At 38.4% G+C, this 25,094-nt stretch overlaps 1 protein-coding gene across 5 annotated transcripts in view; it reads left to right on the plus strand.

The window, feature by feature from the left end:
* The window catches only part of SCAF4 (SR-related CTD associated factor 4), a 64,501-nt gene that overhangs the window by 28,530 nt on the left and 10,877 nt on the right, over positions 1-25,094 (plus strand). The window contains exons 6-19 of one of the 5 annotated variants that reach the window (XM_008267178.4): positions 38-177; positions 791-967; positions 6,311-6,504; positions 6,810-6,918; positions 8,077-8,241; positions 8,708-8,793; positions 9,545-9,735; positions 12,834-12,934; positions 13,311-13,424; positions 14,412-14,568; positions 16,189-16,346; positions 18,192-18,357; positions 18,444-18,530; positions 18,689-18,880. In XM_008267178.4, coding sequence (XP_008265400.2) covers positions 38-177; positions 791-967; positions 6,311-6,504; positions 6,810-6,918; positions 8,077-8,241; positions 8,708-8,793; positions 9,545-9,735; positions 12,834-12,934; positions 13,311-13,424; positions 14,412-14,568; positions 16,189-16,346; positions 18,192-18,357; positions 18,444-18,530; positions 18,689-18,880 — 2,037 coding nt within the window. The remainder of the gene's footprint in view (positions 1-37; positions 178-790; positions 968-6,310; positions 6,505-6,809; positions 6,919-8,076; positions 8,242-8,707; positions 8,794-9,544; positions 9,736-12,833; positions 12,935-13,310; positions 13,425-14,411; positions 14,569-16,188; positions 16,347-18,191; positions 18,358-18,443; positions 18,531-18,688; positions 18,881-25,094) is intronic. The other 4 variants (XM_017347217.3, XM_051859485.2, XM_017347218.3 and 1 more) reach the window with 4 other exon arrangements.

Here is a 25,094-nt window from a genome sequence, read left to right on the forward strand (position 1 = left end):
ACATTTTCTTGGGCGTTAATGCCCTTCTCTTTTTTAGGCTCACCTCCACCTCCAGTAAAAGTTTCTTCTGAAACCCCACAAGCCACTCCAAACTCCTTACCAACTGTCCCACAGTTGCCCAGCTCTGATGCTTTTGCTGCTGTGGCTCAACTGTTTCAGACAACTCAAGGTCAACAGGTAAAGCACCTACTCAAAGGTTAAGTTGTTAAAAAGGCTAGGAACAGTTGTCAGTTCTGGTTTTCCATTTCTCATGGATGAGCACATTCAAGGTAGAAAATGTCTACTTTTCAGCTAGAAAATCTTTCACTAGGGAGACAGTGACAAAGATAATAGTGAAAATGAGAAAGTAAAAAACAAGGGAATAACATGCTTAGAAATAGCAATACTCCTTTGAAAAGAATTTCAGAACTACGAAGTGGCCAATGTTGTTGTTCATAATTCTAGTATTTCTGATTGATTTCAGAGTCGTTTCGAGTAGAAAGGTTTTTTTTGTTTTCTAGAAAACATACTTACTTTGTTCACAATTCAGTGTGTTTTCTCTTCTCTTTGACCATCATTTTATATCACTGGGGTTGTCAAGATGCGTTTTTAAAGTTGTGCTGTGCAGCTTGTATCTCTAATGTATTCATTCACAACAGACTTAACCATTAATAAAAAGTTGATGTTTTTTCCCAGGTTTACTCTGTACCTATGCGATTTGAGTCACCTTTAAGGTTTTTTTTAGTAAATTAACTTTTGATACTATGATTATACTTTGTTGTGTGGTTTATCAGTTTTCCCGTTCTTTAAGCTTCAGCAGATCCTTCAGACTTTTCAACAACCTCCAAAACCACAGTCTCCCGCCCTTGACAATGCTGTGATGGCTCAGGTTCAGGCTATCACAGCTCAGTTAAAGACAGCTCCTACACAACCACCTGAACAAAAAGCTGCTTTCCCCCCACCTGAACAAAAAACTGCATTTGACAAGGTACGCTTCTCTCACATAACCCACCCCACTGTTTATATCAGGCAACTTGGATTGTGGGAGTTAGCCCTTCTATAAGCTTCTTTGTGGACTGTTCATTTTGTTGTTTGTGATTTGAGGGCTCTCCCCCACCCCTTGACATCAAAGCATTGATTATTTTTTCTAGTTGGAAATGTAAAACATGCTCATTTCTGCTATTTCTCAGAGTGAAGAAAATAAACAAGGAAACTCTGTTAATTCCCATACTTGGAGATTACTGCTAACATTTTGCTTTATGTCTTTTCAGATTTCTTAGGATATATGCTTTTCTTCAATTGGTCATAATCTGTACTTGCTTGTTTAGATCTTAATACTCTTGTCTCTTTTTGTTATTGAAGTTAATGGATTTAGATCTGCATTGTCACTGAATGCATGTTAATGGTATTCCATTACCTGGACACGATACGGTTTAAATCTCATTCCCCTGCTGATAAACATTCAAGTTGTTTCCAGTTTTTTGCTGTTAGAAAACATTTCTGTATCGGGTTGGTTCGGTATGTTTCAGCTAATGTGTAGGGTCTTCTGATTCTTTTTCGTTCATGAAACTGCCATTAAGGAAATGGGTAAGCATGAGCATGCACAGCCCAGATCATCTTCCCATTAAGATTTTAATCCAAACAGCTACACTCTTGTTGATTTTATGTTCTTTCTGCTTCTGGAATTTTATGATTATATGAAGTTGATTTTTCAAGTTTTACTGCAAAAATATATAGAAGTAGGAAATTCATAGAACTGTATCTTTCATTTCATTCATCATCTTAAAATTTGATTCTTTCTAACATTCTAAGATAGAAGAACCTTATTACCAGTGGTCCCAAAATACTAGTTTTCATTATATCAGTGATTTATGAAAACTATTTATTAAAGATTAATTTGTTGCATAAAAAGGGAATGCATGCTTGTAGAGGATATAAAACAAAAGTACAGAAAGATATAAAATAAAAAATAATTGTAAACTGCTTTGAACAGATTTGTTTAAATATGTTCTTCTACACCTATTTCCTTACACATGTGAAAATAAATTCTTGGATATATAGATTTATTAGTCTTTTGTTCTGTGCCATAATTAGAAGAACTCTCACTGTATTTAAAAAGAACCATATTTTCTTCTTGTAGCTTCATATTTTTGTTTGTTTGTTTAGTACCTCTGGACTCTTAGAATATGGTTCAAGATAGTTAAATTTTAGTACTTTATAGCCAGCTCTTCCATGCTACTTTTTCGTATACCAGATTCCGTGTGTTTATGTCTATCTGGAAGTTGTTCTGTTCTACTTACATATTTATTTATGCATCATACCAGTTGAAACCCTTAAATACTATCTTGCATTTCCAGATATCCCTCCCACTTGCTCTTTTTTATACTCTGTTTGGCTTTTTCTTGATCATATGCATTAGTCAGGGATCTCCAAGGAAACAGGACCAGTATTTATATCTAAAGGGAGGTAGGTAGTCAGTCCATTAGTAAGAGACGCCAGGGAAAGGGAACCAATATTTACATTGAGAGAGGGGTATCCAGGGAAGCAACCATTGTTTATATCTATGTAAAGAATGAAAGGATGGAGATGGATAGTCAGGAGGAAAGAAGGTAAGAGAGGTTTTTTGTTCTTAAGGAATTGACTCATAGTTGTCAGTTCTGGTAAACTGACGTTAATAGGACAGGTCAGCAGGCTGGAAATTCAGGTAAGAGTTAACATTATAGGCCTAAGTCTCAGTTCCACAGGGCAGCTGACTGGAAACTCAGGCATGATTTCCATGTTTTGTAGTCTTGAGAGATGCTTCTGTGGAAAACCTAAGTTCTTGTTCTCAAGGCCTTCAGCTGATTGGTTGAGGCCCTCCTGTAATGACGGGTAATCTGCTTTATGTAGATTCTGCTGATTTAAATGTTAATGTCATCTAAAAATTACATTCACAGCAACATCTAGATTAGTATTTTGCCAAATAACTGTCATATGAAGGATGTGGAACAGGCATTGTGGTGCAGCAGGTTAAGCCATCACTTCAGACACCTGCAACCTATATTGGAGTGCTGGTTCAAGTACTGGCTGTGCTACTTCCAATCTAGCTCCTTGATAATGCATAGGGGGCCGGCGCCACAGCTCACTAGGTTAATCCTCCGCCTAGTGGCGCCGGCACACCGGGTTCTAGTCCTGGTCGGGGCGCCGGATTCTGTCCCGGTTGCCCCTCTTCCAGGCCAGCTCTCTGCTGTGGCCCGGGAGTGCAGTGGAGGATGGCCCAAGTGCTTGGGCCCTGCACCCCATCGGAGACCAGGAAAAGCACCTGGCTCCTGGCTTCGGATCAGCCGCGGCGGCCATTGGAGGGTGAACCAACGGCAAAGGAAGACCTTTCTCTCTGTCTCTCTCTCTCTCTCTCACTGTCAACTCTGCCTGTAAAAAAAAAAAAAAATAATAATAATAATACTGCATAGGGGACTCCATGGGTGATGGCTCAGATACTTGAGTTTCCTGCCATCCACATGAGAAACCTGGCTGGAGTTCCTGTCTCCTGGCTGTTGTACCCATTTGGGGAGTGAACCAGCTGGTGGAAGATAAATCTCTACATTTTTCCATGAACTTTTTACAAACCCTTGTGTAACCTAGCCAAGTTGACAGAAAAAATTAGCCATTGTAACACGCTTTTTTCAGGTGAACTTTAGCATAAATGTTAAAATTACTTTTTTTTAAGATTTTTTATTTTTACTTATTTGAGAGGTAGAGTTACAGACAGAGAGAGGGAGAGACAGAAAGGTCTTCCCTCTGTTTGTTCACTCCTCAAATGGCCGCAACAGTCAGATCCGTGCTGATCCAAAGCTGGGAGCCAGGTGGTTCTTCCTGGTCTCCCATGTGGGTGCAGGGGCCCAAGCACCTGGGCCATCCTCTACTGCTTTCCCAGATCACAGCAGAAAGTGGATTGGAAGAGGAGCAGCCGGGACTAGAACTAGTGCCCATATGGGATGCCGGCGCCACAGGTGGAGGATTAACCAACTGTGCCATGGCACCGGCCCCATGAATTTGAATTTGAAGTTTAATTTGGGAAGCACTGATAGCCTCACATACAGGCTATATTTTTATAATTTCCTTTATGTGTGTCATATACATTTCATCTTTCATGCTTAGATTTCTAGTTTTTGTTTTACATTTTTATTTTCATTTTCTTTGAAAAACAGACCCACAGAGATTTCCTATCTGATGGGTCACCTCTCAAGTGCCTGTAAGAGCCAGGGTTAGGCCAGGCCAAAGCCAGAAACCAGTAACTCCTTATCTGGGTCTCTGTGGGTGTGGGAGGGATGTGTGGGATGTAGGCTATCATATACTACTCCCAGGTGCACATTAGCAGGAAGCTGGACTAGAACCAGGCAGTCCATTCCAGGTTGCAGGCATCCCAAGTGACATTTTAACTGCTGTGCCAAATGTCCACCCTGTTTGTTGTTTTTGTTTTTATTTTTAATTTATTTGAGAAAGACCTCCTATCTACTGGTTCATTCTCCATATGTTGACAGTAGAGCAGCCAACTGCCAAAGCTGAGAAATAGGAATTCATTTTATCTTCCACATTTGTGGCAGGAACTCGATTTCAAGAGTCATCACCACTCTGTCCCAGAGTCTGCATTAGCAGGAAGCAGGAATTAGGAGTTGGAGGCAGGCATTGAACCCAGCCACTTCAATATGGGGTACAGGCATCTTGACTAGGGGCTTAACTGCTAGACCAGACCCATGTTCTGTTAGTTAGTGTTTCATAGTACTTTTCATGTGGCTTATGATGCCATACAAAAAGACTATTAATTTTGATTTTATCTTTCAGATATTAATGTTGATTCTCTTGAATTTTCTAGGTAGCTATTAAATTTGAATTTTTGTCTTCAAAATCTGGGCTTATTTGTTTTTCTTTACTGGTGGCTAAGACTTCCAGAGAAAAATTGAGTAGAAGCCATGATAGTAGGCATTTTTAGCTTGTTAATTTGAATTACAGTTCCTTTAGTATTTCATCTTAAAGGATTGACCAGTATTTGTTAGTTATACCAGCTTTGGGGTGGAGCGGAATCTGTTATTCTTTTGACTAAAATGGTCTCTTTTAAGCTAATTGCTGATGATAATTTTTCTACTTCAGCTGCTTTACAGATTTTCAGTTACCTCAAAAAAAGCAACTAAAGGGGCTGGTGTTGGAGCATGGTAGATTAAGCTGCCCCTTGCAACACTGGCAGCCTATATCAGAATGCTATTCCACTTTAATCCAGCTTCCTGATAATGTGCCTGGGAAGACAGCACAGGATGGCCCAAGTGCTTAGTACCCTACACCCATGTGGGAGACTAAGGTGGAGGTCTGGCTCTGCCCTGGACCAGTCCTGGCTGTTGTAGCCACTTGGCGAGTGAACCAGTGAATGAAACATCTCTGTCTCACCTTCGTTGTCTTTCATATAAATAATTAAATTTTTTCCAAAAATAAATATCCTGATTTTCATTTTTAAGTTAAAGTTTCTAGTCATCCGAGTTTAGCAGTAAAGTTTTAATAAAGAAGCTAGTGTTAATGGGCATGAAATTCCTTTGTGCCCTGGTCCTATATTAGTATTTTTTTTTTAAAGATTTATTTATTATTTTATTTGAAAGGCAGAGTTACAGAGAAGCAGAGAGAGAGAGCGGTCTTCCATCCATTGGTCCACTCCCCGGATGGCCACAATGGCCGGAGCTGTGCTGATCCAAAGCCTGGAGCTTCCTCCAGGTCTCCCACACTGGTGCAGGGACCCAAGGACCTGGGCCATCCTCCATTGCTTTTCCAGGCCATAGCAGAGAGCTGGATTGGAAGTGGAGCAGCCAGGACTCGAACCTGTGCCCATATAGGATTCTAGCAGTGCAGACGGCGGCTTTACCTACTATACCGCAGCACCAGCCCCTTATTAGTATATTCTTGAGCAGTTATATATGGATATTTTTCTTTATGCACTCATAGTGATTGAATAAAGCAGTCCTTTTTTTGTACATTTTATAGATGGCTGAAAATGTACACACCCATTGACACCCATTTTCATGCACACAGAGTTTATACTCTAGGTAGATGAATATTAGAAGAAAGTATTAGTTAATTATGAAATAAGTGGAAAATAAGTCAAAAATGGTGCATTTTTATATCTTTCCTAAAATGGCATTTTTGTGAAATTTATTTGTGAACCAAGGTTCTCAGAGTCATGTAGAAAAATAAGATTGTATGCAACAGCGTGGTGGGTTATAGATGATGGTAAACATCTGTTGTTTAGCATTTTCTATGCAGTGAATCACAGTCGGAATTATAAAATGAAATATTGACGTCCCTATTCCAGAAGCTGCTTGATAGATTTGATTATGATGATGAGCCAGAGGCTGTGGAAGAATCAAAGAAAGAGGAAGCTGTTGCTGCCACCACTGCAGCCCCTGCTGCCGTTGCACCTGCTGCCGTTGCACCTGCTGCGCCTGCCACCACAGCCCCTGCTGCCACAGCGCCTGCTGCCACCTCTCCTCCTCCTCAGACACCCTTGTGGGTTTCAGATTTTTTTCTTTTTTAAATTCCTGGACAGATAGGAACTTAAGTAACTTAAGTTAACATTTAAAATTTTCAGTGGAGTCACTGTTTTGTATGACGGTGGTGTTAATAATCTTTCTTCTGAATGGGAAGAGGATCCTGTCAGAATAAAAAGTGACTTTTGCATTTGAGATAATACTGAGTATATGAATTAATTATTGGCAAATGCATGATTCGGCAAAATGTTGATTACTTATGATGCCTGAATAACATTCATTGTACGTCTATAGTATACATTTTATGATTATTCACATTTTCAGCGGATTTCCTGGAGATGCCATGCAGCAGCCAGCATACACGCAACATCAAAATATGGAACAGTTTCAACCTCGAATGATGGGAATGCAACAGGATCCGATGCACCATCAGGTACAGGCATTTTTGTTGTGACTCAGTTTTGGTTTTTGTTTTGTTTTGTTAGATTTATTTATTTATTTGAAAAAGTTACATAGAGAGGCAGAGAGGTCTTGCATCTGCTGGTTCACTCCCCAGATTTCCACAATGGCCAGAGCTGCACCAATCCGAAGCCAAGAGCCAGTACCTTCCTCTTGGTCTCTCAAGTAGGTGCAGGGTCCTAAGGACTTGGGCCATCTTCTACTGGTTTCCCAGGCCATAGCAGAGAGCTGGATCGGAAGTGGAGCAGCCAGGACTCAAACCAGTACCCATATGGGATGCTGCTACTGTAGGCGGGGGCTTTACCCACTTTGCCACAGTGCTGGCCCTGTAACTGAGTCGATCTGTTCATTAGAACACACGGTTTACACTTCACAGATCACTATTACGTAGCTGTATGATCAGCCAAGTAGCACTACAGTGCTACTGCAGTAATTATGTCTTTTACAACAACCCATGGGAAATACTCTAGTGTAGCCTTAACTTACTGAGAAAGCTCTTTAAGTATGTTCATTTTTTATTCATATTGTATTTGATTAGTTCTGTAGAGTTGGTAATGTGATAAGATGATTTTATTTTCTTGTTGAATGAAGTTTTAATAGTTATTTTATGAGCCTCTTTAAAATATAAAGAAAACCTATTAAGATGTTTCCAGACAATTACTGAAAGTTTAATAGTAATTTAGAAAGAATAGTTTGTAACATTGTAATTACAGTTTTCTTTGTTTTGATGTTTGAATTGTACATGCAGAAATGTTAGGTTATAATTTGCTTTCATTGATATTTTACTTGAAACCTAGTGAAAACAGACCATTTGCAATTGTAGTTCTAAGTTCAGCCTGTCACACTGCATTCTTATGTAAATGAAACTATCTTTTAAGTATATAAAATAAAACCTATAAATAATTTGGAAATTCTATAATTTTTAACCATATACTAGGGCTTGTAATGGTTCTTTGGACAAAGATTGTACTTCTAAAACTTTTCAAGGAATGTTGAATATCATTGTAGTTTTTCCTTGATTAGAGTTTATTGAAGATATTTTAGTTTTACGTAAACTTGAATTTTTCCAGATTATTGGTAGCTGCTACTTAAAATCTGCTCATATACTTTTTTTTTTTTTTTTAAACGAAAGGTTCCACTTCCTCCTAATGGACAGATGCCAGCGTATGGACTTCTTCCTACAGCATTTCCTCCCATGGCTCAGCCTGTGATTACTCCACCTCCACCAGTGCAGCAGCCTTTCCAACCTACTTTTCAGGCACAAAGTGAACCACATACGCAGAAGCCACATCAGCAAGTAAGATTTCATTCTGATATTGATGATCATTATGGTTTCCTTGACTTACATGCAGATTCCTGTTTATTTGCTTTCTGTTTTCATTTCATTTTTTTAATAGGAAGAAAGTCCTTGGACTTTTTCTGTGCTCCAACTTTTTACCTAGTAAATAGATGTACTACTACCAAAGTCCATAGAGTTCTGAAAGGATAGTGATGTGTATAGAAGGCTTAACCAGTGCCAATTCCCCATGTTAGGTGTTGATTTATTAGAATTATATGCAATTTACTGGATATCCAGAGATTTCTTCTAATCCTCTGAGCTGTATTAAAAAATTTTTTTTCAATAATGGCCAGGATGTTACTAAACTAGTTATTTGGTCCTAGGTATAATATCAAAAGGCAAGAGGTGGTGTGTTGGTTTTTTTTTTTTTTTTTTTTCTCTTTTCCACATTCCTCATTTCATGCTTGTTTTTGTTTTATTTCAGGAAATGGAAGTAGAACAGCCTTGTATTCAAGAAGTTAAACGGCATGTGCCTGATAACCGAAAATCAAGATCTAGGTCAGCATCCAGGTAATTTATAGAAAATGTTTTTCCAATCCTGTATGTCTTAAAAACATGGAGAATTAAATCAAATGGTATTCTTTTCAAATATTTGAAGTGTTACTATATAACGAATCCAAGGTTAGTCCTTCTAAACCACATTTTTTCCTTTCATTTGAGTTACATACATAGTGTTAGAATTATATATTCAAAGTTTCTTTACAACTAACCAAAGTGGAAGCAGAGCAGTGCTGCTGTGGATCATGCTTTTCAGTTGTTTATGTATGAAAGGAAGCAGATGATGTAGTTGGGTCCCTGCCTTGCACATGGAGACTGAGGTTGAGTTTTTTGGTTTCATTAAAGATTTATGTATTTGAAAGCAGAATGACAGAGGAGAGATGAAGATATCTGCCGTCTACAGGTTCTTTCCTCAGATGCTCACAAATGGCGGAGGTGGGACTAGGCTAAAACCAGAAAGATACCTCAGTGATGGAAATTAGCATCTTAAACTGCAAGGGCATAATTTAGAGTAGTACCAGGGATACTAAAGACAAAAACAAGAGATGCTTTTATAAATTGGCAGTGTTACTTATTTCATCTATATTCTATAATGCTTTCTAACTCATACATTTTTAAAAAATCTTTTAGGATTAATTTCCAGCTATTCATGTCTTATGTAAACAATGTTACTTACCTGTATTTTTTCATACTAATTTATATGCTTATATTTTCTACTTTATCTCCATGTGTTATCTGTTCTCTGTCCTCATGAAAATGTCAGGTCACCAAAAAGGAGGCGATCTAGATCTGGGTCTAGATCTCGGAGGTCTCGTCATCGACGTTCTCGATCTCGCTCCAGGGACAGACGCCGGCATTCTCCCCGCTCTCGGTCCCAGGAGAGACGGGATCGAGAGAAGGAGAGGGAGCGAAGACAAAAGGGCCTTCCTCAGATCAAAGCAGAAACTGCCAGTGGTAAATAAACCTTGATAGTCAAACTTTCTGCTTATAACTGTTAGAAAAGCCATAAATGAAGTATTGTGTCTGTTGATTTTTATTCTAAATACTGCTTTATTGAGTCTTACTTGTTGATGCATTCATGTATGAGTTTGTTTTTGAGGGGTGAGAGGTGTAAAGGCCAGCTATAAAGCAGGCATAAGGAGAGGACTGAACCAACAGTAATGAGTGATAGCTTGTCTTACTTTTGTATACTAAAACCTAGCTCTGCTTTATACAATGGATAGGTTGTCCAAGATCATTATTACTGAGCAATTTACCATTTGCAGAATATACTAGCTTGCAGTATCTCCTGAATCTTGCTGAATGTTTTCAGAATATACTTAGTGCAATGTGCTTCTGTTAAAAATTTCGTGATATGAGGAGTCCTCAAAAAGTTCATGGAAGTCTATGCTATGAAAAAACTATGCATGGATTTCAGTTTTTTGGTTTTTTTGTTTTTTGGTTTTTTTTGTTTGTTTTTGCATCAGAATAAACTTACTGTAACATATCTGAATAGGGATCTAGTTAGAGAGAGGCATTAAGACATCAATTTGAAAATAATTCCAATCAGAGCAACATGAATTCTGCTAAAATTGAAGAACAGACATCAGGTTTATGTTGTAAAACTTCGGTGAAAGAAAAGTGAAATCATCGATATTTTTCCAAGTTTATAGGGTCAAGGCCCCCAAATAAATTGGCCATTTCCAAATATATAATTCATTTCAGCTATGACATCAGTTTGCAAGGAAAACATAAATATTGTTTGTGTGCTAATTGAAGATTGACCATTAACATCAGAAACATGAGCCGACACTGTAGACATCTCAGTTGGTTCAGCTTATGCAACTGTGACTGCAAAATTAGAGTGGAACGAGCCTCTGCTCAATGGATGCCAAAACTATCTTGGGAAGATCAGTTGTGGACAAGAGCAGATCTTGGAGTGGAAATTTTGATTAAGTGGGGTCAAGATCCTGAAACATTTCTTTGAAGAATTGTAGCAGCATATGAAACATGGCTTTACAATCAGTAGCTACCAAGAAGTGGAAGTGGTCTTGTCAAAGCAAAAGACGACCTGTCAGGAACAGATGTCATGATAGTTATTTGGGAAGAGTGTCCACATGTTTTGCTTGTTGGCTTTCTGAAGAGCCAAAGAAAAATAATACATGCTCGATTATGAGAGTATTTTCAAAAATTTACCTAGTGCCTTCACAGAAAAATATCCGGGAAAGCTTCCCCAAAGAGTTATCCTCTACAATGGCAATGGTCCTGGCTCAGTATCCACCTCTTTTTTTTATTTTTTATTTTTTTCATATTTGTTTGAAATGCAGAATTGCAGAGATGGCAAGTCAGAGTTTACATCTGTTGGTTCACTCCCCAAATGACTACAAACCGCCAGCGTTGGGCTAGGCTGAAGCCAGGAGCCAGGAACTCCATCTGGGTCTCCATCTTGGTGACAGGGACCCAGAGCACTTAGGCCATCTTCTGCTGCTTTCCCAGGTGCATTAGCAAGGAGCTGGATCAGAAATGGAACAACCAGGACATAAACCAGTGCCCATATGGTATGCCAACATTGCAGGAGGCAGCTTAACTCACTATGCCATGGCACCAGCCCCTTTTCCTAATCTTTAAAAGTCTTTAGGAACCATCACTGTGGTGTAGTGAGTAAAGCCATTGTCTGTGGTGCCAACATCCGTATGGGCTATGATTTGAGTCCTGGCTGCTCCATTTTCAATCCAGTTCTGTGCTGATGTACCTGGGAAAGCAGCAGAAGATGGCCCAAGTCCTTGGGCCCCTGTACTAACATGGGGAACCTGGAAGAAGCTCCTGTCCCCTGGTTTGGATCAGCCTAGTTCTGACCATTGCAGCCATTTGGGGAGTGAACCAAGAGATGGAAGATCTCTCTCTCTCTGTAAATCTGCCTTTCAGATAAATACTTAAATCTTTAAAAAAGAAGAAACTCCTGGCTCTTGACTTCAGCCTGGCCCTGACCCAGCCCTGCTGCTGTGGCCATTTGAGGAGTGAACCAGCAGAGAGAAAATTCCTCTGTCTCTCCCTCTCTGTAAATAACTGACTTTCAGATACATAATCTAGAAAAAAATTTTGTTTAAGTCTTTAAGGGCACTCATTTTTCATCAGTGTAAAAAAAAAAATCATGCATTAACATGATTGAATTCCCAGGATCATCCATTCATTAGGAATACACTGAATGGCTGGTACTGTCACTTACAAAAGTGTCTTGGACTTTGATAAACTTCATGTTGAGAAAGTTTATATTTTTAATTTGTCTTCTTTTAAAATTCAACTTGTTCATTTTTTTAATATATTTTTATTTGAAAGGCAGAAATAGATCTCCTATTTTCCATTTCACTTCCCAGATGCGAACAACAGCCAGGGTTGGGCCAGGCCAAAGCCAGGCCAGCCCAAAGCTAGGAGCCAGGGACCCAGTCCAGGTTTCCCACATGGGTGGCATGGAACCAACTACTTGAGCCAGCACCTGCTCCCTCTCAGAGCACATGTTAACAGGAAGCTAAAATGGGGAATGGAGCTAGGATTCAAACCCAAGCAATCACAGACGGGTGCAGGTATCCCAAGCAATGTCTTAACCACTATACTAATGCCTGTACCTGATTTTTATCTTTAATTCCATTTTCCCACAGACTTTGTGAAGTCCCCTCATATTAAGGCATGTGTAAAATTTGTAACTCTTTTAAGGCCTGTTACTTAGGTGCATCTGCATAAGAGAAAAGCTACAAACTCATGAGTTAGAAAAGGACAATTGCATGTAGTGAAGAAAGCAGTGAAATGTTGGTAAACGAGAGATTTGGGTCCACAGCCTAGTTCTGCTGTTCACTGGCAGGGTAACCATGGACAAGTTACTGCTTCTCTGGCTTCTAGCTTTCACTATCCTTGTTCCATTTCTGAATGTTTTAGAATTTTCAAATGTGTATGGGATTTGCTGTCAAATATTTTGAGTCATAATTTAACTCATGCATATCTTGTGTAAGAAATTTTTTCAGGTACTCTGTTGCTCATTGTCAAATGTGAACAATTTTATGATTACAATTTATTTTAAGTTTGCAGTACTACACTCTGGGTAGGACAGCTGGACAAAAGGACTACTCAGCAGGATGTTGCCAGTCTCTTAGAAGAGTTTGGTCCAATTGAATCCATTAACGTGAGTATTCCATAACTGGATAGATGCGATATATGTCATCTCACTTGAGATTCAAGTAGCAGTTTATGCAGCTTAATAGAAGATGTGGCTAGACGTCAGGTATTCTGAGTCCATGTTCAGTATTTTCTGCATTTAACTTTTCTTGGATAACCAAGTTTTAATTAAAACCCTTTTGTAGGAATATCTTTACATAACCTAGTTTGGAAGACTCAACTGTCAGTTGAAACCAAAATTGAATTGCCCAATTATAACAATTTTTTAACCTTAGCTTTTGGAGCAGCAGGGGGTAGGATGGTATTCACACAAGTCACTTAGTATTATGTCTTATTGCTCTTTGATTTTGTTATCTTTCGTAATGCTAAATTTTTTGGAGCAGATGATTCCTCCCAGAGGTTGTGCCTATATCGTAATGGTTCATAGGCAAGATGCTTATCGTGCGCTGCAGAAGCTGAGCCGAGGAAACTATAAAGTGAACCAGAAATCCATAAAGGTATGGTTTTATAGACCTTACTGCTAATTTTTTAAAATATTTGAAACTATTGTATTTATTTTTAAAAAGTATAATTTGAGGCTTAGAAATAGGTGTTTTTTTTGTTTTTTTTGTTTTTTTTTGTTTTGTTTTTATGTCGACTTGACCCTTTAAGACAAACAAAATCTCTTGGTCTGGCCCTGCCAAGGCTTCTACAGGCAAGACTTAAAATTTAGTAAATCTGCAGCAGGCTAAATTTTAAGTTGATAAATTTTGCATGGCCCGCAAATGATGTTTCTCACAACTGCCCTACAAGAATTATTATGTTTAATTAACATGAAATTTTAAATGTCAGTTAACATAGGATTTTTTTTTATGTGCATGGGTTCCTCAAGCATAGTTATCAGTGCTTTAAATATTATGTCATTTAGTAGTATCTTAAAAATAAAAAATACTTGGCTGTTCCTCATTTTATTTTTAAAGTTTGCCGCTAATCTTAGAATTAACTGAAAAATAGTTACCAGAAAGAGGGCAAAGGTAGAGGTATCATGGGTGGTATTCTCATTAGGAACCAAAGTCTGTGCTTCCTCAGTGTCCTTAATGCCCCATTCTGCTCTTGATTACACTGCAGAAGGATTTTGTCTAATGTTGAGATACCCACAGACCTTGAGCAGTAGTCCTCAGAATATGGGGCTATAGAAGAAACTAGCCTTTCACTGATAAATTTCTTCCTTTTCTCTGAATTTTATGCTACCTGATTTTAGGATAGGTAGAGGTGAGGGAGTTGTTAAGGAGCAGATGTCAGTGAAATTTTCATCCAGGGTCCAAATGGGACTGAAAGGGAACCAGTTCCATAGTGAAAATAAGACTTTGAGTGAGATTCCAGTATAAATCTGGCTTAGATTGTTACCTGTTGCCAAAGTTGGAGAAGAATCATCGAGAATAATGAAATCTCAAGTCTTAAAAACTTCTCTCTTTTGTTTTATATTTTCATAAATGATGAAATAGATTGCCTGGGCCTTGAACAAAGGAATAAAGGCAGAATATAAGCAGTATTGGGATGTAGAACTTGGTGTTACATATATTCCATGGGACAAAGTCAAGCCCGAGGAATTGGAGGGATTTTGTGAAGGAGGAATGCTGGACAATGACACACTTAACCCAGGTAAAACACTGTTACCATTTCTGTTGCAACTTATTTATTTGCTAAGTGTAATGCATGTAACAAATCAAATGTCTTATTTATTCTTTGCATTAAGAAAGTCTCTCCATTTTAAAATAATGGAAAAAATAGAGTAAGTTAAAAGCTGTCTTTGACCTTATGCAATTTAAATCTATAGGAAGAGATGCAAACACAGGTGAAATGATTACTGATTATGTGCTTAACTATTCATTTCAGAATTAAGTAGGGCTGATCTGGACTCCCTGAGAAAACTAAGCAGATCCAATCAGTCTTAAAGTCATTGGTATCATGTTTTAAATCCAGCACTTAGTAATAATTTCTTTCACAAATTTTCAGTGTCCAGAGAAGCAATCATAAAAAGCTGTGTAAGATGAGGAGGTGCAGTTATTTGTGGGCATGGATATTAAAAATGTTAGATTGACAGATTGCAGTTTGAGAAATGGCATCAGATTGTACAGGAAGGACCTGGAGAGTTGATAGCAGGAATAAGGAAGAGTATAGGGTGGCATAGAAAAATAGATGAAAATAAAGGAAACTTTAAGCAGCAGTTGGTGGTTTGGGAGCCAAAAGGAGGTAAAACAATGTCATACTATTCCCACATCCTACCTCCTCCCTCCGTAAAGCCTTCGCTTAATGATAGAGCCAGGGTTCTGTTCCAGCAAACAGGTATCAAGGGCCTTCTGTATGCCAGTCATCTGAGAGGCTATAGACCAGGTTAATAAATAAGACAATGAAATCATGGACCTTGTGGTGCAGTGGAGGGTTTATAGAAGTTTATAGAGGAGAATCTGATGGAAAGCAGCCCCAGAGGACAGGTCAGACATTCTGTTTTCACTTGAATAGATGATAATGTGAAAATAGATTGAAGTTTATATGTTATTCTTTAATATTAGGGAAAGGTTATTCAGGAAATGTTAGGTATCTTTTTAAAAATACCGGAATCCAGCGACCAGCAATGTGGCATAGCAGGTTAAACTGCTGCCTGTGACACCAGCATCCCATTTGGGTGCTGGTTTGAGTCCCAGCTGCTCCACTTCCCATCCCTCTCCTTGCTAATATACCTGGGAAAGCATCAGAAGATGGCTCAGGTATTTGGACCTCTGCACCCACATGGGAGACATGGAAGAAGCTGCTGGTCTCAGTCTGACCCAGCTCTGGCCGTTGCGGACATTTGGGGAGTGAGCCAACAGATGGAAGATTTCTCAAAAAAACTTAAATCCAAATAAGACATACTTGTGGTAGAGAACGTAGGCTGTAAAGATGGGTTGAATGCATCCCTGCCACTTACTAGGAAAGTGACCTTTGCCACATTACATTGTCTTTGCTTTCCTCATTTATGAAGTGGGAATATTAATGCTGCCTACTTAGAGGTCATTAAGAGAATTGATTAAGTTACTGTGTACAGGTGGTTAAGGCAGTGCCTGACACAAAGTAAATTTTCTTTTATGTGTCTTATAGTGTTAATCATTAAATAATTGCTAATTATAACATTAGCATAGGAATTTATTTAATATGTGAAATAAGCATTTTTCATTTTTGGATTTAAAGTTGTAAACTAAAAATGGTAAACTCTTATTGTCACATTTCGTTAATTCTTAATAGATTGGAAAGGAATTCCCAAGAAGCCTGAAAATGAAGTTGCTCAAAATGGAGGTGCAGAAGCATCACACACAGAACCAGTGTCACCCATACCTAAACCTTTACCTGTGCCTGTTCCTCCTATGCCTGTTCCTGCACCTATCACTGTACCACCTCCACAGGTGAGGATATTTAAATTTAAGTGAAAGATCCCTTTATAAATCTTACTGTTGATGTACACTTAGATTAGTAGTCAACATGAGCACATGAATGCCCATACAAGCTTTTCATATTTTGATATCCAGTCTATTACTTATAAACTCTTAAACAGTTCTTTTCATAAATGTTAGTAAAACTGGAATATATTACTGTTTTATTCCATGTATTACCTCCTGATGTCCTAGGTATGAGATGTGAATTTAGAAAGAGAGGGGTTACTTCCCTCCCCTGCACCCCCACCTCAGCGACAGCTACTTTTTTGAGGGAAAGGGAGTTTCTTAATCTTTATTTCAAGTGGTACCATCATGAAATGTTTAATGGATGATTGAAAACTAATTTAGAAGACCATGTAACGTAAAGGTGTATTTATATGAAGTCTTTGCTGTCAGGTCAACCAACCAGTTCCTTAAAGGGGGAAAAGTCCAGATTCTGGTAGATTTGGGTTTGATTCCCAACTCCCATTATTTTTGCTCAACAGTTTGGTTTTGGGTGTGTCCTATCTGTAAGTGTGTAAATTCCCTTTGCTTTTATTTTATTGGCTTTAGTGTTTATCCCGTATCAGAGTTGTTTTGTGGGTAAAATGAGGATAGTGTGCTCAACATGTTTCCTGCTGAATAATGAAGAACCTTTTGGTGAAAATTAGAAATAACTGTCCCATATTACAGTTTTGTGTGTGTTGTACTAGAATTTTCTTTCACTACCTTACTTACTCAGGTACTCAAATTTTTATCGGGGAGCAAATGTTTAACCTAGCAGTTAAGGTGCCTACATCCCAAATCAGAATGCCTGGGTTCAGTTCCTGCCTCTGGTTCTTGACTTCAGCTTCCCACCAGTGCAGACCCTGGGAGGCTGCAGTGATAGCTCAAGTAATTGGATTCCTGCTGCCCATGGGAGGTCTGAATTGCACTCTTGGCTCCAGCCCCAGACTAGTCATGTGTGGGCATTTGGAGAGTGAACAAGGGATTAAAGGTCCTCTCTCTTCCTCTCCTCTCCGCTCTCTTCCCCTCTCCTTCCCTCTTCCCTTTCTTTGTGTCTGCCTCAGATTTAAAAGGAATCGTAAACAAATCTGAACTGTCATAACACTGAGTTGCCTGATCTCTTGATTTTTCTCCAGTGGAAAATGATATGGTTTGGTACCTGCTTAGCTGTGGTATTTTTAAAATAAACTCCCCAAATTGGCAAACTCTTTAGTTGACCTTCTGGATATGCCTTTCCAGTGCAGGTTCCAAGGAATATTCATTTAAAGTAGCCTGAATAATCCTTTCAAATCTCTTTTTTCTTTGTAAAACAATAGCTAACATTTTGGGGGAATTTGTTAAGTGTATGTGTCAGGCACTAGCATTTAGCATGTATTAACATTTAAATCCCCATCGTCATGTGAGGTTGGCACCATTTTCCAGTTTAAATTGCTTGCTCAAGGTCACACAGGTAGCTGAGGAAGGGACAGACAGTAGGGCTGTAGAACCTGTAGTCCTGGCCTCTAACATAGATTGTCAAGTAGCCATTCTTATAGATGTGTTTTCCAAAGTTATTTGAGTAGAGGGTGGAATGTTTTAAAGTATATTGTGCTTTCAGAACACCCGTGAATTCTGACACAACTCTGAGACACAATGCAAATTTGGTAGCAGAACTTTGATTTCTATCATTTGAAGCAGGTACAAGTTTACTATTATAGGTGTAACAAACACAAATTTAGAAGCATCTGTTTTTTCAGTAAGAAGATACTTTCTTCCTCTCTCCTCACTATATGGATGGGGGGAGGGTGGATAGATAAGTGGCTTCATTTTTTTTTCTTCTTCACTTTGTAGGTCCCACCGCATCAGCCTGGTCCTCCTGTAGTTGGTGCTCTCCAACCTCCCACATTCACACCTCCTTTGGGAATTCCCCCTCCAGGTTTTGGTCCTGGTGTTCCTCCGCCCCCTCCTCCTCCACCATTTTTGCGCCCAGGATTCAATCCAATGCATTTGCCACCAGGTACACTAAGTTGTTTGAGAAAACATTCTTTTAGAGCCTGAAGTGTAGAGATAAAGCAAACGGTTGACATTATTTTCTTATTCTAGGTTTTCTTCCTCCTGGACCCCCACCTCCTATAACTCCGCCAGTATCCATTCCTCCTCCTCACACTCCACCAATAAGCATCCCAAACTGTAAGCATGTTCTTCCTTTGTGTTCACTGGTCCTCTTGAGCTGGGGGTAGGAGGGAACTCCACGAACCAGGAATAGGGTCTGTAGTATGGCAGAAGAATGTTGACGGGGGCATAAGTAATTATTCAGCTTCACATGTTGATGTAATTATATTCCTTAGCTACTATCGCTGGTATAAATGAAGACACTACAAAAGACTTATCTATTGGAAATCCCATTCCAACAGTGGTGTCTGGGGCTAGAGGAAACGCCGAGTCTGGTGACAGTGCGAAAATGTATGGCTCTGCTGTGCCACCTGCTGCACCCACGAATCTGCCTACCCCTCCTGTCACTCAGCCTGTTTCACTTCTGGGTAAGTTAATTCTGTTTTTATCATTTTTGTTCCTCCCTACCTCCCAGTTAGGTGTTTTAAAAGCAGTGCAAATTTTGGTAAAATGTTTTCCAAGGCCAATATTTTTCTTTGAGGAATATCTTAAATATGTACACTTGGTCTTTACCACGATACAGCCTCAAAGATGAAAATATGTTTGTTTGCTTTGAATAGAAACTTGGATTTACATTTTTAATTTGATACAGAATAATGCTGGATATCTATGCAAAGGAAGTGCTATAGAATCCATGATTAATGTAACCCCTGATTCTTGCCAGCTTTAAAAGAGATATCTCTCTGACTGTGTTAAGTTGGTTGGGGTTTTTTGGTTTTTCTCTCTGTCTGGACTGGTTTTTTCCCATCTGATAACCCTGGGCTGGCAGAGAAGTCATCTTTGATGCTTTGCAGTAAATGGCTTTGTTTTCTAAGTGACAGTTGCAAGCCTGAGAAGCCAATTTGCCCTGGTCCTTCAGGTTTCTCCTGCTGGGCTTTCTCTGTTACACTGTTTCCCCGTACTCATGCTGCCAGGAAGGGAAGTGTAGGTTAGGTTGTTTACACCTTTTAAGAAGGCTTTCCCTTACTTAAAGTACATCGGATACTACAGTAGACGATCTTTTACTTAATCAGTCGTTATATTTGAGATTGTAGTAATTAACACTTGATTCTCCTAATGGAGAATTAATACTTCCTAAAAATTGTAACATTCTAATTCTTTGAGCCTATTGTGTCTTTAAGGTGTGTGTGTGAATACATATTTGCTTTCTTAATTTTGGGATTTTTGAGAAAAGAATCTATTAGTTATTCTGAGATGTTGGACTGTGGGATGGGTGTTGCTTTGTAATAGGGGGTATTTACTTTTCACCTATACTTTCAGTAATGTTGGAAATTTTTTTATTTTGTGCATGTACCATATTTATAATAAAAATCAATTGAATTTGAAATGGCATACTGTATTGCTGCCCTAAGACTGAAATTAGTCTGATAATAAACTGTTTTCCTTAATGCACAGATTGGGCAGTGGTAAAAGTAGCTTGAGCTTAAAATTTGTCAAAAGTAATACACAGTATTTGTAAGATGGAAAATAACTTGATTAATGAACAAATTCTTTACAAGGTCTGTGTTTTAGTAGGACGAAATGGGCTATGAGCTGCAAGCACTAGCATCTTTGTCATGCCCTTTTTTTTTTTTAATATTGATAATAAGATTGTTTTACCAGAATCAGAATCTGAATCAGGTAGAATTTTGTGATCAATGCATTTCCTCCACATCCTTTCTACCCCACATCCCCCAGATTATGATTTCACTTTCAGTTGAAAGTTGCTAGTCTAAGGACTATTTACAAAGTTGCATGCATTTGTACTATTTCTCTGGCTTACTAAATTCATTGAGTGAAGATTTCATGATTCTCAGAGTTTAATAAGAAGACCCTGTCTTTTGTTTCTTACTACTGATCATAAAATTTAACCTCTGCTTCAAACATCTGAAACAAAACAAAACACAGGTAAAAAATTATTAAGCTTGAAAAATAGGTTAGAGACAGCATTGTGCTAGACAGGCAAAGAATGAGTAAGAACAGATAGGGATCAGAGCTCTGAAATAAAAGCAAGCAGAATAGATGGAAGTTCTATAAGGGACATGTGCAAGATGTGTTAAGAGAGCAGATGGGCAGTTCTCAGTGTGGGACTGTTTACACTCTACCTCTGATGATTATCTTTTTGTATGACTATTAAAATAAAATTCTGAAACCTAAAGTTATCACAAATCCAAAAAGTAAAGTTTGATATAAGATAAAACTGAAAACTGATTAAAATAAATGCTTTAACTAAAATGCAGTTTAATTCCAAACATATGAAAGCCTTCTGTTTGCCTTCATTTAAAAACCGTGAAAAGACTTACTACATAAATTTTGACCCTTTTAAAAGAGATTAGTTTTTTTAAATGTATATGCAGATAAAAGTGGATTTATCCACCACTGACCACAGTCCCACCCATTTGATGAGGGAGTATGGTGGTGGCTGTGCAGTGGTGAAGGGTCAGTAGTAATGCAGGGGTTTTGTTGCTGTCTCCTACTCGACGGGTTCTAGCGCTGCACTGCTTGATGTCCTGCTGGCACACTCATGTTTTTTTTATGATAATAAGAGGTACTCTTAGAGTAACCATTAAGTCTAGAAGTTGATAAGAAACTTCGGTTTCCTCAGCTGTGAAGGGGAATAAAAATGAGGCTGACACACCAGGGTGTCGTGGTGACTCAGTGGGCAACACATAAAACACCAGACACAGAGCCTGCCCCAGGGTAGGCGCTAAGTGAACAGTGGGTGCCCATTTCAGGTAAGAAATGTCCTGGGTTATCCTTAGAACTAAGAGAAGACTGCCTATGCCTCACAATTTTAAAGCCGTATTACTGTAGCTGGGATTCATTTTAAACAGTATTTGTTGGCAGACAGGAAGCAAACTTACCAGGAAAGGTGTCTTGACATACTTGCACCAGATGTTTTCAGGGTAGATTAGACCAAATCGTAAGTTCATACATGTTAAAGATCCATCCACTGGCTTATTGAAAATACGTGTGTGTTAGTCAAGGTGCTGTTTCATTGTATCTATATTCCCATTAATAATATCCAGTAGTTTTCTTATAAAGGAAAGTAAATGTATCTTGAGACGTGAGTTCTTGGATCTTAATTTCTGAAATATGGCAGTATTTTTAAAGTAACAAAGGTCATATACACATTCACATTTCTAAAAATTTGGTAGTGAGACCTGGTTATATTGGGAAGAGGCAGTGGGATGCCGTAAAGATGGTTTGGTTTAAAGATTTTTCAGTATCATCAGACTTACGTATGGGTGTGAGTTTGGGAGTAATGACTGCCAGTTTCTGGAGGTGGGCTGAGCTGGCCTTTGTTGAATTTAGAGAGAACTCAACTTCTGTATTTTAGAGATTTTGATTCTTTTATTAATACTGATAATCTGAAAATATAAAATTACTTATAGAATACTTGTGCAATAAGAGCTCACTACTTGATTTTAAAGAAATCTGTTCTTACTACCTCACAAGCCAAAATAGCTAGAATAGGTGGTGGCTCATAAGCAAAAGGTAACATTCTCCAGTTGGTCCTTTAGGGGAGACAGAGTATTAAAGATGACAGCAACTCAGTTCATTCTCTTTACTATGTAAGTGTCTGTAAGAACTCTTTTCAAATACGTTTGTATAATATGTATCTCTAATATGTATACAGTATATTTTTATTTAAAAGTTCATTGTAAATGTGAATTTTGGGTTACTTTGGTGTTGAAAACAATAAAAAATTTTAAAAAATGTTTGTTTGTGTTACCTATATCTACTGTATTACCAGGATGTCCAAAATATATTTTCAAGCAAAAATTGTTCTAGCTTGAACTCGCACCTTTTGTGGGGCCTTAAGACCCCTTCTTGACAAATACACTTAGTATGAAGCAACTTCCCTGACATTTATTGCTATGCTACCATAGATGATGGTATAAATAAATAAGAATTGTGTGTTTTTAAGATCGTTTCCTATTTATTGGTAGTTTTTATAACCACAAATTAGCGAACTCTGTGCCGAGTTGTTATGCACTGGTGTGATGCACTGTAGTCCCTCCATGGGTCCAGTAGTAGGCATTTGAGTTGGTGATTCCATATTCACATACCTTAAAAAATGATTGTGCACAGAATTGGTTGTTTAAACAGGTGTGGTTTTTGTCCTTTGTGCTTAGCTAAGTTGATCCCTAAAAATGCCTAGAAAATGAAAAACTGCATTGGCAATTTCAGTAATTGCATTAAACTAAATATTTGATTTTTGGTCATTTTAGTTTAATTGTTACTTTTTAATTTTTATGCTCTATTTAAAATTCTATAATTTTTAATAGTGATTTTTTAACATTTACCTTACAACATTAGAGCACCAGTCTACTAGTATACTAGTCACTGACATTGAAAGGAAAATTCTAGAAAGTAGTTTCAAAAATATGACTAATAACTAATTTTTTAAAAGTTTGTATTTTAGTTTTTTTATTCTGAATTTTATTATAATGTTTGGTTACATTAAATTATAAGCAGGAGGGCAGTGTACCTGGATTTGGTTTGGTATCCAAAAATTTGTTGGCTCTGTCTTATGAAAGTGTTCTTTGAAAGCTTTAGGATATTTGAATTAGTTCTCCATATATTGCATCATTTTGTTGCACTAGTATTACATAATAGAAACAGTTCTTAAACACATTACTTTAACTTAGTTTTACATAGTTCCGTGGATACGTCGGATAATTCAAAATCGTGATCAGCTCACAGCAGATGTTTGCTTTGGGTATGAGTTCATGTATGAGTACATTATATTACCTCAGAAGGTGAAGCACATCAAGCAAAAGGTGGAGAGGAAACTTGAAAAAGCTTGAAAGTGCTTATCCTCTTCTCTCCATGTGCCCTTGGTCTGCTATAGAATGCAACCTGAAGAATTGTTTTTTAAGAGATATAGAGAGGTCTTCCATCTGCTGGCCCACGCCCCCAACTGTTACAACAGATCCCCAACGTGGGTACAGAGTCCCACTTGCTTGGGCCATCCTCTAGCACTTTCCAGGCATCTTAGCAGGGAGCTGGAGCAGAAGTGGAGCAGCCAGCTCAACCCACTATGCCACAGTGCAAGCCCTGAAGAATGTCTTGTAAATTTAAATCTGAGGGACATCTTGAGGAAGATGGGAGTGGCAGAAACTTTAAACTCTTGATTGAGTTTGGGTAGACAAAGATACTGTGGTGATGAATTTCAGGTAAGATTTTTTTTTTTCCTTCCAGCAAACATTGAAAAAAAAAAGTTGACTACAGATAACCAAATTCAGTGATAGAAAGTTAACTGTACACTTCACATCTTCAGTGTTACTGAAACGTAATGTATCCTTATACTAAAAATAGGTGAGACGTCTCAGTATACCTCTATCATATATTACTGAAAATGCAAATATCTCAAAGATTTGCTGACATTTTAAGCCTGATATTTCTGTGTGTAATCTTAATGTATAATGCAACCTGAAATATGCATTCTGTCATTATTTGAAATGTGTTCTTCCCAGATTTCAGAACACAGTACTTTTTACTATAAGAATCATTGGAAAAGATTTCCAAAATAAGTATGCCTAAGTGTTACTAATTGTTCAAACTAGGCAAAGGAAATACACGTGATGGTTCTAGTGGTTTTTTTTTTTTTTAAGGTCTGAAATGAGAAAAGGAAAAATACTTTTTGCTGATTAAAAATTACGTGTTTTGCCTAAGGGTTTTGGGCATTGTGGAAGACAGATGAATGGTTGATAGATTTTTTTCTACTTGTGAGAAATTTCATTTTAGATTCATGTAAAATGCCACAATGACATTGTTTTGGAACTGCAACTAGGAGCAGAAAATTGAAAGAAAAAGGCAACCTTCCTCAAAGTTCAGGTCCTCCTAGATTCACTCTGGAAGAACTCACCCTGGGCAGGAGACCCGGACCTGTGGCTTCAGTACTGGAACTCTCCTTGATGAGTTTGCTCATCACCTCTGCAACCATAGTCCACACATTCAGAATATATCCCGTTCAGTACCTGCTGGGTACCAGACAGGTGTCCTCTGAATACTAGACATGAAAGTGAACAGAATAAAATCTGCCGTCCTGGAGTTTATATTCCTATAGGGACTTAGATAATAAAAATTCACATGGAGATTCTTCCATGAAGACGCTAAAGCAGAGCATGGTTAGGGGATTTAAGGCTGTCAGCTGGGATGTGCCATTTTAGTTAAGACAGTCTGGGAAGAGTTAACATGGAGAAAGAAGTCTGAATAGAGAAGAGGGGAAGCCATGTAAATACAGAGAGGCATTTCTGTAGAGGGGAGAACTGGAGTAAGGAAGCATGAATTCAGAAGGAACTTGGCTTGTTTGAGTGGCTGCAAGGGGCTGGAATGGAAGAGAATAGCAGGAGATCAGTATAGAGAAGGTTTTCAAGGGCACAGGTATGAGTGCAGTGGGAGGTGGTGTAGGGTTTGAATTGTACTGTGACCTGATTGACATTTTTAAGGCACTACTATGGCTGTTCTGCAGAAAACCGTAAGAGTTGCTGAGAGGGCAGGGGAAGCTGTGCTTGGATGCTGCTGCAGCAGATGAGATGTGAGCTAACACCTCCAGTTGGGCTGGTCAGTGGAGGCGGTAAGTGGTAGGAGCCT

Source organism: Oryctolagus cuniculus, chromosome 4, assembly GCF_964237555.1.
Source record: "Oryctolagus cuniculus chromosome 4, mOryCun1.1, whole genome shotgun sequence".
NCBI classification, from domain to species: Eukaryota; Metazoa; Chordata; class Mammalia; order Lagomorpha; family Leporidae; genus Oryctolagus; species Oryctolagus cuniculus.